A 15,024-nucleotide genomic window follows, 5' to 3' on the forward strand; every position below is an offset into this window, starting at 1 on the left:
GTGCCTTCTGCTCGTCAGATCGAGCTTCTGAATACTGACTTGTTTTGAGACAGCCATGGAAAACTTATCTGCTCATCAAATGCTTTTGATATGCTGTAAGGCAAGATGTCAAAACCACATGCAGCCAAACGCATTATCCATCTATTCAGGAGGAAAGATCCATCTACCTGGGTTCTTGCTATCACTGTTAGAGCCACCCCCTTCTCTCTCACCTGAATGTTGATGATGCATATTCAATCCCACTGTGAAATCCCATCCCTCCCTCTTTTTCTGAGAAACATTTTTCCAAACACTCACACAATACCAGATTATACTGAACTTCCTTTGGACACCTCTCTCTTCAGGTAGTCAAGTATATTTCAAAGATATTTTGTGAACAATCTGCAGTGCAACTTCACGTTGCACTTTGGGGAGGATGCGTTATTTTACCTCAGAGAAATGACCCTATCACGCTAGAAAACATCTGCAAGCTGTGCCCACAAAAATCATCAACAATTAGAGATGCACAATTCACAGGGCCTTGAAGGATACGTTAGTTGTATAGACAAGGTGAACAGATAACTGTTCATTATCATCAATGTTTTAGTTGTACTGTGCTATTCCCGAATCAAAAACCTCCCCCCATAATTCACAAAGTGCATTTCCTTCTTTTCTGGAGAAAGCAACTTGATAAACAGAACAATAAATTAGTGCCACCTAGTGGAGTTCAGAATGTTAACCTGGACCAGCTTTCAAATCCTACCTGTCTTCTACTGCACCGTCTGTAATTTATGACCTCTATAAATACCACAGTAAAATAAAAGCAGAAATAACAACAGGTCTTCCCTGCAGCACACACAGCTAACCAAATGTACCAGTGTAACACGCATTTAAGTCTTCCACAACTTCCAGGAATCTGCAGAAACAGCAATTGAAGCCTGACACGTGCCCTTACTTGATCAGCATCTCACATAATTAGGGAGTGAATTGTACTTCCTATACGTAACAAATATTACATTTTCTTTTGGATACTGCTGTATAGGCTTGCATTTGAACCAAGTATTCGTTCACGTCGCAATTCTTCCCAATATTCAGATGTTCTAATAAGACTACTGACTCCGAAAGAGCTTGCATTTACGTCATCAGTTAGCTCAAATGGGGAAATCTTGTTAAGTTTACATCAAATATGTAAATGCAGATACTTTAAAATGCTTCTGGATCTGACACACTGTCAGGCAGAGATATTTTTAGTTCTAATCCATTTAAAGTGCTAAATTCCACAGGAATAAGCAGCATTGCTTTCACTCACCACTTCAACTGAATTCACCGCAGTCTTTAAGGAGGAGGAGATAAGATAAAACCATCCACCTGATGAGAAAATATCTTATTTTTCTTTTTTTTTTAAATAATGTTTGCAGGTACTTCTGTATGTCCCAGTAAACAATAAACCAACTGCACTCACATGCAAGGCATTACAAAAACACATGAACTATGCAAAATAATTTAGTGTGGAATTTGCTACTTGTATCTCAAGTCTTATTTGCATGCACTGATCGAGCTTCCTGAGAAGCACTACCACGAATACACAAAACCTCAGGAATAAGGTCCTAGTTCTTCTCTAAACCTGATGCTGTGACTGTAGCTACAAAGACACAAGACAGAATCTTAAGTTCACTGATAACAACAACCAAAACAGAGAATAAAGGTGTATTTTTTAAAAAAGTTAACCAAACCAAAACACTTCAGTATGCTGCAAATTGTCTTCTGGCAGAGACACCAAATGAAAGAATATGGGATGTGACAGATGTGACACGTGTTAGTTTGGTTAATGAATTACTTGATGATGTTCAGATTTGCTGATCATAAGTGAAGAGAAAGATTATCATTCCTACAGCAGAACAGAACGTGTGAAATACCATAAAATGTTGGCAGCCTAAGTGTTTTCATTACTTACACTGCTACCATCTAATATTTCTGAGTAGGAAAAGATCATTATATAAGTCAATGCCCTATACTTCTTCCTGAGAATCCACAGCAAATCATTATTGCACACAGCAGGCCCAGCGAATTGTAGTGTGAGCAGTTAAGGCAAGTTTGGTGTGGAAAAAATGCTTCTTCATTAGGCTATTTTTACCTCCCTTTCCATTGAAGAAAAATCTGTTTTTTCAGCAGGTGTAGAAAAGATCACCTCAACCCACTGCAGCTCACAGGAATGCCCACGTAGTGGAAATGCAGTCCTTGGCCAGCCTGCAGGTTTACATGCCCTTACTAGTGTTGTAACTTCTGCTTAGCCCTGAAGTAGTTGGGCCGTTGGACTCGGTGATCTTTGTAGGTCCCTTCCAATTGAACTGGTTTATTCTATTTTCAAGGATTAGACAAAGTGACTTTTATTCTATTAAACAGAAACATGTCACCACATATCCTTAATGTGCAATTCATGATAATCTGAAGCATAGAATGGCAGCCTTTTCCTAGCTATAAATACAAGCAAACAGAGAAGTTTGTAGCATTCTTTGCAGTACTTTTTCCATAAAGCACAAACTGCTCTAAATTTGCTTGTAGTAATTAAGTATTTTATTAAATACTCATTTTGGTGGAAAAAGAGAAAAATGATAGAGCTAACCAGCAAAAGGGAATCTGCAAAAAGCAATGGCAAAGCATGGGAGTGAATCCATGTTAAATTAAATCTCTACTCCATATGCCAAACCTCTTCTTAGAGGTCAATGAGTTTTCTTAAGCACAACTCAGCTTACAGACCAAGGCTGAAAAATCCTGCTAGTGACAACAGGAAGAAAAACTGAACAGGATTCATATCTCTCCGTAAAATTCAGTAAGGTTATAGATTTTCCCCTTACAATGACTTCCTTAGTATCCACTCGATCTTGTGAACTAAGTGTCAGTAAGAAATACACATACACATTCGTAACAGTATTCCACGATGACTGTTTTCCTCTAACAAACACCAAACCGCCAGGGAGCACGTCATAGATGCTGAACACCTTCAAGTCACATCCCACAGATCACGAACAGATTAAACTCCAAAAGGATTTGGGGAATTGTGCAGTAATTCTTTATGTCTGTTCACAATCCCTAAAAGCATGTTATACTTCTAAGAGATTATCTTTTGAAAACACCACAATTGAAATATGTTTACAGTAGTCTGTTCTTTTGAATTTTGCAGGCTTATAATAATTTAATAAGTTACTTGGACAAGCAGCTGTTGATTATATTTTCTAAAATGGTATACACAAGTGTCTGATGACTGTTTCTCCCAGTATTAACATATTCAAAAACAGAAAATCAAGTTCTTGAAAAATCATAATTAGCCAATACTGTCAGCATGCATTTTGCATTCTAGATCATGAACTGCACAAAATGAATGTTTTAAGCACATTGATAAGTGCTATTTCAACACCCAGCAACAGAGAAAGATTTTAAATGGATTATTTAAAAAGCTTTCAAAGTACACAGAGGTTGACTGTATAAATGCGGTTTTATCATAACAATGCCACACCTTGCACAACCATCCAGTAACTCTAAAATCACTCTAATTAAAAGATATCACAGATAAAAGTAGCATTAAGATTAGTTGTATATATTATTTGCTGCTACACTTAACCCGTGAACGCTGCAAGTGCTAAGTGCTGTATGTAAACATACAAAGAAAATAAATGAACAAAGCAATGGAAAGCTATCACCTGGGGTTTTTTGTTTTTCTTCTAACTATAGCTGAGGTAACGGCAACACAATACAAGCAAAACTTTTGATTACATACGTCACAAAAATCTTTCCATCTCTATCTTGGAATCTCTGTGCTTGTGCATGCACACTGTAAATCTGTCCTTCTCACTAAAATACAAAAGCTGTGAAAGCAAATCAGAGAAGTGTTCTTCCTGTCTTCTTGCTGTAATAGCATTAGCAAATTGACGCTTAAATCCTCATGGTCACAAAAACAATTAAGAAGCAAAACAACAACAAAAAATAACCATCTGTTCAGCTAAAAAGATCATTTTGTATTACAGAAGGCAGCAAAACCACCCAAAACTCCATTCTTGCAATTAATTTCTGGAAAGATTTTTACAGATAAAGCAACTTGACCCCAGCCAGAATACCAACACGAGATTTTTCTCCTGTCTTTACTTCAGAGGAGGAGAACTGTTTCTAAACCTCCCCTGGTTTACACTACTTCATTCAGCACCTTGTCAATGCCATTAAAAGGAAACTACCTGGTATTTTTCTAGCTAAACAAAATTAATTTCAGTGTAAGAAAATATGCCCAAGTAGTTCATAATTCAAGGATAAGCAAAAGAAAGGAGACACCAAAGACTTCAGCAACAGTAGAGCTCAATATTATTGATTAAACACAAGCACATGATAACATCTTTGGATCTGGAAAGTAGAGCAATTATATTAGTTAGCCCAGCTACAATTTGTCCCTTCAACAGATGTCTGTATTTCCTCATTGCCATCAGCATAAACATCAGCAACACAGGAATTGATTTCAATTCACCTGTACTTCAAAAGCAGAGGCTGTTGATGATACTACTCATAACCACCACAATCACAGACTCAATTGGCACACCAATGTTCTTACTCATTGTGCAGCAGCTCCTTTCAAAATCGAGTTCCCACTGCAGTGGAAAAGATGTATATTTACGTACACGCACGTTTTATCTGTACATCTTCCCATTTAGGATACCAAGCGAAACAGTCTGAGGACTATCACTCAGTGAAACATCTCCAGCACGTCTCTTCAGACACAGTTTCATTTGTAGGTAGTCTGTGGAGCCAGAAGTTGGATTCGATCTTTGTGGGTCCCTACCAATTCCAGATGTTCTCTGATTCTACAATTCTACCATCCCCAAATTCAAGTTTCAAAATCTCAAAGTAAAAATGGTGCATGTGTGTGCTTTTGTTTTGGCTTGCTCTTACTCTTTGGGTTTGTTTTTTGAGACTGTCAGACATTTTCCCTGCTTAAATGAGGACATCTAACGCAAAAGAAAAGCTCACCTTCCCTAAATTTGCAGCCAGAAGACAAAAAGTGCAAAGAGAACAAGACTCATTAATGTGTCACCCCACTTTTCTCCACAGTAACAGCTGCGGTAGTGTAAAACCACATTACCAACGGAGTAGACGAGCCCTAAGAAATCTTGTTACGCCAGAACATGCAACCTGAAGATGACCCCCGTCCTCACATCTCCCATTTATTTTCCAAAGGTCTCAGAGGCCTGGTGTTTAGGTCACTGTATTCATAAAAGGAAGGCACTAAATATTTTGCTAATATTTTAATTTAAATCCTAATGGTCTGAAAATGGAAGGAGTACTTACAGATTTAGAGGAGAGGATCTTGCATCCTGTAGATTACATCATAGGACGATGAGTCACTCCCCTCTTAACCCTACCCCCAGCGCTCAGCCTCCTTACAAGCCAGGACTGCTCCACATGAAACGCGATGACCAAATGGGACTGTTCTTCCACAAAACACTGCACTAATTCTCCTGCATTCAGTCTTTCCACTTGAATGGAATAAAAACCCTTTTCAGAACAACAATTCCAATTCCCCCCCCTCCCTTTTTTTTTCTCAGGCACACTATGGGACTCCTCAGTGCATGCACAATGCAAATAAGGCAAACTTCCTTTGAAAGAGTGATTAATATGCAAAGACAGCCTGCTTTTTAGTGGGATGTGAAGAACCACCAACAAGCATTTCCAAATTCCGAGGTTTCTTCAATTATTTCCTCTGTTTATTTTAAACATCAGATTATGCAATAATACCACACATTAAGACCAATTTGCCAATATTATGTAAACAATACCGAACTGACTGCTCATCTTTTGTATCATATTTAAATGCAGCCTTGGATATACTAGCTAGGGAGGCATCAAAAAAAGTAGGATTTAAATTTGAGTGCATCCTATGTCTCAGTCTTCTTGTTAAAAAGATCTCATTTATAAATCCAGTGTAAATAGTTGCACCTTTTTTTTGTAAAGAAATGTGCATGTATTTGTTAAAATAAAGCAAGAAAATTTTGCAAAACTAATTTCTGTCCCAATATGTTACAATTCCAGTAACTTTTCAAAACATTTTTCCAGGAGCCATCTGAAAAGCCCATTCAGAGTTGAAGACACCAATTTTCTATTTCCATTGGTTAAAATTTTCATCACAATTTGTCATCACTTAGCAGCAGCTCAACTACATCACCTCTGTACAATTCAGCCTGGAATCTCCTACGGCAAGAACCCTGCACCTCGAGTGCCAATACAGCATACAAAATCAGGTCAAAAGGCAGTCTAAACACATTAAGTATCCTATTTCTTATTCTTGCCCGTCACTTCACACACTTCCCAATCATTTTGCCCAGCTTTAAACACTCCCTTCCCCCTCCTTGGAAAGGCATTTCAAGTTAGTGAGTGTTGTAAACTATTATTAAAGTAACCAATAATTAACGTTCCTGTTTACCTTAAAGATTTCAACGTTGATAGGTAGCAGTAATACAAACAACAAAAAATCAAAGTAGATGAAATCTTTCAACAAGTGCCTCCTGCAGCCCTTTTACAGCAGTACCTGCATGTAAATCACAGAGCCGCCGGGCTGGGGGGGCTCTGGGCCAAGGCCCAAGCAGGCAGAGGCAGCCGGAGCCCCAGCAGCTTGCCCAGGACTGGGTGCAGCTGGGTGCTGGTGCTACGACAGAGGCACCCAGGGTGCAGACACCATGCTGGGTCCCATTGTGGGGATGCAGGAAGTCATGTCGGAACAATCTCTGCTCCATGATTCCTGTTCTGCTGCTGGGCATCACTGAGAAAAGCCTGCCTTCCTTCTTCCCTCCCTCCCATCAGGTATTTACACCCATTCAGATCCACAGATTCTTCTCCCAGCCTTCTCAGCCTCTCCTTGCAGACAATGTTCCAGCCCCCTCACTGGACTCTCCCCAGGAAGCCCGTATCTGTTTGCTGCTGGGGAGCCCAAACTGGGCACAGCACTCCAAATGTGTCCTCACCAGTGCTAGGCTCTATAGGCAGATTTTAAGGAATCACCAGACCTTCAGACTTTTAAAAGCAATGAAGAATACTGAGAACTATCTCTCTTCATTGACAACGATCCATTTGTTCTAAAGGTCTCAAGAGTAGACTGTAAAGAGAACAAAATAATTTAGATTCAATAAATTATGAGACTGATGACTCTGGAACACTTAAGACGTTGAAGAGTTTCCTTATGTGTGTTCTGTCCTAGCAAACAATAAGATGAGAAGGTGATGGATATTTAACTCAGGATTACAGGACTATCAGGAGGTAATCAGGACTACATTCACTCATCGCAAGTAACTCTCTCCCAAGGCTTTACTACTTCTGCATTTTGAAACCTCACATGGCACTTTGCCCATTGCCCTCTCAAAATACTCCCCAGAGCCCTGGTTCCCAGAGCGGGGAGCAGACGATACAGCTTCTGAAACATCTATTCCTTGGTCTATGAAACAAATCTCAAATATGTTCTGTTCAGAATTCAAGTGCCTTTTCCAATTTTTCCCTCGCATCCTTCTACCACGTTTGTACTAAATCAAGCAACTCCCAGTTTTCACAACACATCCCGCGGATCTCTACAGCTGTCTTGCCATAAGACATGGGATGGAAATAACTGGAGGATCAACCACAACACGTATCACGTTACTGTCTCTAGACTAAACTTAATTTTCTTGCATCAGATTTACCGGCACAGGACTCCATCCGGGCTGTTACGAATCGCTGGCGGAAATAGCCGTAGGGTCAGCTTCTGTCATCCCCTGGTTTTGGGTCCCTCGGGGGCCTGACTTCAGGCCAAATGAGGGCACATTTGCTACATATTTCTGGGGGCAGATGTATCCTCTACAGACCTTCAGTACCTCAGGAATCTGGACAGGGAAGAAACACAGAACCTGTCCTGCAGAAAAGCTGAACTATCACGGACTTAGGTGGAACACTTCTCTCTCCCATTTCTAAATCCGAGGTCTAATTTGGAATATCCTGTAGGAAGTCAAGGCACATTCATCTTCAGGAGCAAACACCTTGTTTCTTCAAATGTAGCAGGACCGCCTTCCTTCTGATGCAAGTCACAGTTGACTTACAAATCTCAATGGCAAGCGTCCTAAATATCCATACCAACTATTCACTTTTTCAGTGTGATGGCTTAAGAATTTGGGCAACTCATCCAGCTCAGAAGTACAGTGCTATGTGAATGTTCCTCACGGCTCCTTCCTTGGAGTAGCTACTGAGGCATGGTTTCATGACACCCCTCTTCTTGTTGGAGAAGGATGGCTGCCTAGGAAGCTGAATGACGTGTTACTGCAAAGATGATCATTCCAATGCCTGCTGTGTGTTCATTTCATTTGCTCCTATCTCAGGGTCTACAACAACTATGTATTTTCAAACCTCATAACATAAGTCATTCTTGAAAGCAACCTACAGACGTTCCACTCTATCTGCTTCCAAAAAGTGCTCCTACAACCTAGAATTTGACTCACTCCACTTTCCAAAACAGTCTGGCAGAGCTCAGCATTTCCTCAAAACATGTGTTGGCGGTCACCAACTACAAGAATGAAGCTCAGAATCTCCCGACACCGCCATGCAGAGGAAGGAGCTCCATCACTGCATCCAAAGCCACTTTCATCCCCAGATTTGCCTCCACACTGCAAATAAAAACATCCCTACCATGCAGAAAGTGAACTATCTGTGGACCAAACTTGGCAAATTACAACTCTGCTGTTCTAAAGTAATTTGCACGTGCTTAATTGGGCAAAACCTTCCATTAAGAGCTATTCCAAAAAAAATAAGCTTTTCCATCAGCAGCTGCCTGAAGATCTGAAGTTACCAGGCCTAAGGCCACCAGATTTCTCTGTCCAAACCATAGTTTCTCAGAAGAATCTTTCATACGGATAAATCATGTGATAAAACAAAAGCAATCTCAGATGAGAAGGCCAAAACCAAACCTGTCGGCTAGTTTGGGTCATTTTCAAACACATCATCATCTCCCCTGTGCACCCCAACACGTTTTGACACATGCTTTTCTTTCATCTCTCCTTGGAAGGTCCCGAAGCCACAGGTGTGACTCACTGTGGATAGCAATTACCTGCTGTCTCATCTTTCTCTTAGACAGATACAATGAAAACCATCAGATTTGAACCGTAAGTGAAAAAAAGTATTCTAACCTGTAGCTTTCTATCTGTTCCACTAGCTTTTGGGGCCTGTACTGTACACTTAACCCCACAAAGCACATCTCATGCCAGCACTTAGCAGGAGCTCAGACACACGAGGCCAGGGTATTGGGAAGGCCCCAACGGCACCGTGTGGCTGGGGGGAACTTCAAAAGAACACGCTCCAAATGAGCAGCTGCACTGGGAAGCTGCATTTCAACCCCATGAACTGAAAGGGCATAATGGCACTGCCCCAGCCCACCTCATTTACATCCCTTTGCATGAGCCAGGGCTTTAAACTTCGGTGATGTGTTTTCCTAAACAAAAGAAGCCAGAGCCAGCGTAGGTCTGACCTTCAAATTTGCTTCTGTGATTTTCATGTCTAACAAAAGTCTGTCCAGCGGCTCTTTTTTCCCCCTTGAGAATTGGAGAACACGGATGAAAACCAACACACCCAGCCCCATGGAAACACGCGCAGGACAGCGCTCAGAACAATGAAGGTGCCTGGGAGCTGCGGACACACCCTCAGCCAGGTGCCTCCCCGATCTCCTCCACATTACAGAAAGCCAGTGCAGAAAGACAGAAGACACAATTTTGTCCCAGCTGTTTTCAAACTTTCATATTTACAATTGAGTTCTGCTACTTAATCCATCCCACTTTTCAGATCTTTGTGAAGATATAAAATGAGGAAAACAAAGACACCATTTTTCACTTCACCTCAAAAATGCTGTAATGGACCTGATGGCTCCCTGGGTAAAAGCTGTGGTACACGCTTCCAGAGGACACAGCTCCTCCCCAGCATGGTTGAGTTGTAACATCCACCTCACAATCTGCGAGTTGTGAGTACAACAGAATTGTGATTGACAGATCAAATTCATTCGGAAGTGCATTGCCCTGCAAATCCAGTACTTCAAAAGCTACACACGAACGCACAAAGAAAAAAACCAACACCAAAACCAAGCATTCTCTACAGAAATGATCTCAACAGATGTGCGAAATAATGAGCAAAACGCAGCACAGCCTTTTAAACGAGAAAATAAAACGTACTTTTGTCTCTTGCTAATGCTTTCCTCTGTTCCTTGCAGACTGATGGCAACAGATGCACTGCTCCTTCCTCCTGCCCCCATCGATTGGTTCTGCTCTGCTGTCAGCCAGCCAAGGCAAACCCATGGCTACCAAAAAAACAACCCCCAAAAAGCCTAAAACACACTTCCACAACCACCACCAAAAACATTAAAAACAAACAGCCAGGCCACTCTGTTCCAACAAGAAACCCATCACTTCTTCCCAGTGCAAGCAGGTCTATCCGTAAAACGTTTCTGGAGATGAGCCGAGAAAAGGGAAGGCACTTTCAGTCTGGAGAGCAGCCACAATCTTTTAACGCTTAAAAACAGGGTATTCATTCAACTACTATTATATTAAATGTCCTTTTAAAAAAAAAAAAAGAAGAAAAACCAACACTCACATCGGGACTTCTCAATTTCATATGCCAAGAGGATGAAGTTTATGTCGAACACTGTATTATTTAAGAAAGCATAGTTCTCAGGATGTAAATGAAAGGAGATGAGCCATCTGCTGTATCTATAAATCCAGTTCTAAGTTACAGGAGAATGCACTTTTCATTTAACAGTAAATTAAATCATCGCTGTCCCAGCCAGAAGAATACATACAAAATACAGAATTATTCTAAAAGATGTAAATGTTTGCTTTTGTTCTCAATCTGTCGCATAGCCACTTCTCAGACAACGCTCTGATAAGGTATTCTTCACTAAAACGTCTCTCTCTTGCCCCCACCTACATATTAGCTACTGGAAAACCATGGTGAGGGTTTCTTTATTAGCATCATCACAGCTGCGCCCCTCCCCTTCGCTGCCTTCAACATCCCAGCTGCCAAAGCCCAAAGCGACAGCCCCGCTCTGCCCTCCACCCCAGGACGTGGTCAAGTCAGCAGAAAGGGAGGAGGTGCAAGCTTTAGGAGACCAAAGCATCCTTTAACATGGAGAACATAACTGATACGCTGCTTTTACCATAAGCAGTGCTACTGCTTTGTTCTGGCTTTTTAATATTTTATTTGGGTTTTGCATTCTCCATTTTGTGCTGCTTTAACAGTCCTGCTCCAGTTGTGCAGCTCTGCAGGCACTCTGCATTCGTAATTATTATTATTGCATGAGCATGTATTTGAGCGGGGCACTAGATGATCTAGAGATCGTTTTTCTTTGCCTACTCCCATCTATTTTCCCTGAAAACCTACTTCATTCTCTCCTCCCACAGCTGAGAAAGCCTGTGTGAATGTGTCAGAGAGGTGGCAGCTAAGGAATCACAGACAGCAGTCTGGCATCTCGGAAGGGTCGAGATGAAGAATGTATGCAGAGATGGTGATCGGAGGGCGTGGCCGAGCCAGATGCAGAGCTAGCTGGAGCCGTGCTGGAAATGGGAAGACAATCCCCCTTGTTTGGTGATACGTGCTCCCTAATCAGCAGTCATCCTGATTTTTAAAACTATAATAAAGTATATAATAGTGCTTATGTCACAGGAGAGCCGTGTATCATTAAGATTGGGCGTTGCGCTGATGTTAAACAGGTGGGTTAACTTGGCAACAGGCTCAGGCACACTGGTGGCAATGGTCCGGCACGAAGGGAGTTGGAATTGAGCCACAAGATAGCGATGGTCGGTACGTACAATGGTTCTTGGCCAGCTACAGCACCGGCAATTGCTTGAGGAGATCAGGAGCCACCCGCACACGGATGAGGCAGCGAGGAGTCACTGAAGTGATGGGTGAAAAGGAGCCGGGATGTGCAAGAGCAGCGACAGGCACGAGCCGGGAGCAGGGACACGACGCTGGGGGCTGGAGGCACCCGAGCGAGCAGCCGGGGAGCGCTGCACTGGGCACTGGCAATGCCGGGGCAACAGCTCCAAGAGGTGACAAGCTGGGAAGGGGCTGGAAGAACCACAGGCGACGGCAGTTCTGGGGGGCTTCGACCACTGATGCTTGAAAGGAGGCATCGAGGGGCTGGGGGGGGGGGCACACGGTGGGTGCAGGACGGGGGGCGGCGGCACGGGTGGGAACACAGAGCCTGGATTTTGGGGTGCACAGCCTGGGTCTGGGAAGGGCACAGCGCCTGGATTTGGGGACACACAGCCCAGATTTGGGGGCACAGAGCCTGGATTTGGGGCAGGTGCAGCCCCCCCGGAGAGAGGGGCGGGGGCTGGGGGGGGGCTCGTGCACGGCGCCGCTCCCTCCGCGGCCGCTGCGCGCTCCCCTCGCCCCCATCCCTCTCCCCCCCGCCCTATTTTATTTATTTTTTTAATTATTAATTCCTCGCAGCTGCTCGTTAATTGCAGCCGCATCCCTTCTCCTTTCTGCAAGAGAGTGGGGGGGGGGGACCCGGCGGCGCTGCACCCCCTGGCCCCTCACACCCCCCCTCATTGTCTGAGCCCCCCCCCCCCACAAAGCCCCCACCTCACGGGCACCGGGAGCCCCTCCCGGGCTGCCTCAGCACCAGCACCGGCACCGCACGACCACCAGCAGCAGCAGCAGCTCCATCACCACACGGCCACGACCACCGCCCGGCCGCCCCATTGTTCGCCCCGCCGTACCTGCGGCTCTGAGGAGAAACAAGGTCCAGGGCAGCGCGGTGGCTGGCAGCATCGCAGCCGGCTGAGGGACGGCGGCCGTTGCACCTTTTCCTGCAAGTCGGGAGAAACGCGGCTCGCCTCTCCGCTCTCCCCCCGGGTTTTTAGCGCGGCTTTTATTTTATTTTTTCCTCCTTTCCGCCCTCCCTTCTCAATTCGCGTCTTCCCCCGGCCGCTCCTCAACGGGCTCCGCTCCGCGCCTCGTCCCCGCACCGCCTTCTGCCGGCTGCGCCCCGGCCGCCTCCCGGCGCCGCCGCCGCCGTGACTGACAGGCGGCCGCAGCACCGCCGCCCGGATCCCTCCGCCCACCGGCCCCGCGCGGCGGGTGGCACCGCGCCGCCGTGTCCTTCCGCGCGCGCCCGCCTCAAATAGTGCGCCGCGGGGGGACCGGTGGGCGCTGCCGGCCGCCTGCAAAACCCGGCGCGGAGCGAGGAGCCCGGAGCCGGAGCGGCCGGCCCCGGGCTGAGCACAGCCCCCCCGTGAAGGGGGCTGTGGTGGTAACACGTAGAATAAATGGGGAGGCTTAATGGGTTGTAATTTCTGTCTTAAAATGAAGTTTGAAGCGCCCTGAATGGGCAGTTCTGAATAGAGAAGGACTCCCACCGGCACAGGCTTTGACAGAAAAGTGACAGCTATAAACCATGCAGGCCGAAGACACCCCACATAAAGACAATATCCTCTAAGCACGGTTATACATCATCAGTATTTCAACGCTATTTTAATACCGTCAATCCATTCCAGCACATCCCTACCCCAGGCCTGAAGGATCAATCCAGGCCAGAGCCTGCTCTCTGGGTTTAACTCTTTTCTGCTCGACAGATCCCTTCCCCCTTCCCCTTTTATAAAAATGCTTCCCTAGAAGAAACAACAAAATTACTTATTGCGATCTGATTGAAAACATGCCTGCTCTGCTGCCTCGGCCTGCCTAGCCCACGGCCTCATATTGCAATGATTATCTGCAGAGCAACCTTGCTGCGCCATGCCATGTGCGGTGCCTCGCCACCCCCTGCTCCTCCAAACCCCCCAGCCCCTCGCACCCCACAGTCCTGGGCTCAACGTCCCCCCTCATAACATGAGGTCACTCATTTGGATGGGTCCCAGCGGCCATTGAACATTTTTCAGGTCATATATGTTGGTAACAGAGAGCCAACATCTCAGCATCTGGGTTGAAAAACCCTCCAAAGAAATAGTGCCTTCTGTCCTAAGTAAGCCAATGTTGGTACCTACAAAGTACTTCTCTCATAATGAAGAGCATACAGAGCATACATCAATTATTACACACCTGTAGTGGATTAAATGAACTGGTGGCTGTAGAGCAGAGAGGCAGGATCTCTGCCATCCGTCACGCCAAAACATCTTGCAAGACTCCCACTTTGTTTCTCCAGCCTTTCAACTGCTGGTTGACAAATGTGGGAAAACATAGTGGCAAACCATCTGCTGCTCCCTCAACTCTGCCATCAACTCTTGTGATGAGCTTGTCCTGTAGAAGTCCCTCCAGAAGGCAACAAAATGTGGTTTTGTGAGATGTGGTGGTCTTTGGACACCAGCTGGATTCCTGGCACTGGGGGATGTCTGCCTCTGCCCTGAGCAGTTCGGTAAACTCCTCGCCATTCAGCAGCACGAGAGCCCGATCATTTCCTAAAGAGAAGAGACAGAGCTGTCGTACTTTTATTAGCACTGTCAGAACCAGTTTGCAGTTAGTTCTAGTTCCCAGAGGCCTTGCACAAGTGTCTGTTTCTTTCCATTCACTACAAAGAGCATCTATGTAGGTAGCAACCTCATAAAAATTACATTTATAGCATTCATAAGAGATCTTGGGAGTGCACAGGTCATTATATATTGAATGATGAGGCTATAATGATACTTTGGAAGCTGCAACTGTTCGTGTCAGTCTTTTCCATGAAATTTGAGTCATCTCCACAAAAGTCAGAGTATACCTGCAAAAAAGTATTACTTGCATGTGTTGAAGTATCATCTTGTAGAGAATGTTAAATCAGTTTAAAGGAGCCTATGGGCCATGCCCATGCATTTTTTTCCTTAATCTGTAAAATAAAAGGGGCAAATTACACAGTCAGGGTTCGATTTTTGACTTCATTGGGTTCTGGGCATAAACAAAAGTGAATGGAAAATTTGGATTGAGTTCTCTCCCTGGGTTAAAACCAGCAGCAATTGTGTCTGTCGAACTACTGCTACCTCTGCTCTGCAAGTGGGAGAAGAAGTGAAGCGGAGTTGTAGCTATGCAGGCATT

At 44.5% G+C, this 15,024-nt stretch overlaps 1 protein-coding gene across 7 annotated transcripts in view; it reads right to left on the reverse strand.

The window, feature by feature from the left end:
* The window catches only part of NCAM1 (neural cell adhesion molecule 1), a 103,211-nt gene extending 90,191 nt beyond the window's left edge, over positions 1–13,020 (reverse strand). For all 7 annotated transcript variants that reach the window (XM_032201940.1, XM_032201946.1, XM_032201944.1 and 4 more), the window contains exon 1: positions 12,741–13,020. In XM_032201940.1, coding sequence (XP_032057831.1) covers positions 12,741–12,792 — 52 coding nt within the window. In that variant the 5' untranslated portion in view covers positions 12,793–13,020. The remainder of the gene's footprint in view (positions 1–12,740) is intronic.
* Between the last annotated feature and the right edge of the window lie 2,004 nt (positions 13,021–15,024).

Source organism: Aythya fuligula, chromosome 22, assembly GCF_009819795.1.
Source record: "Aythya fuligula isolate bAytFul2 chromosome 22, bAytFul2.pri, whole genome shotgun sequence".
Classification (NCBI taxonomy): domain Eukaryota; kingdom Metazoa; phylum Chordata; class Aves; order Anseriformes; family Anatidae; genus Aythya; species Aythya fuligula.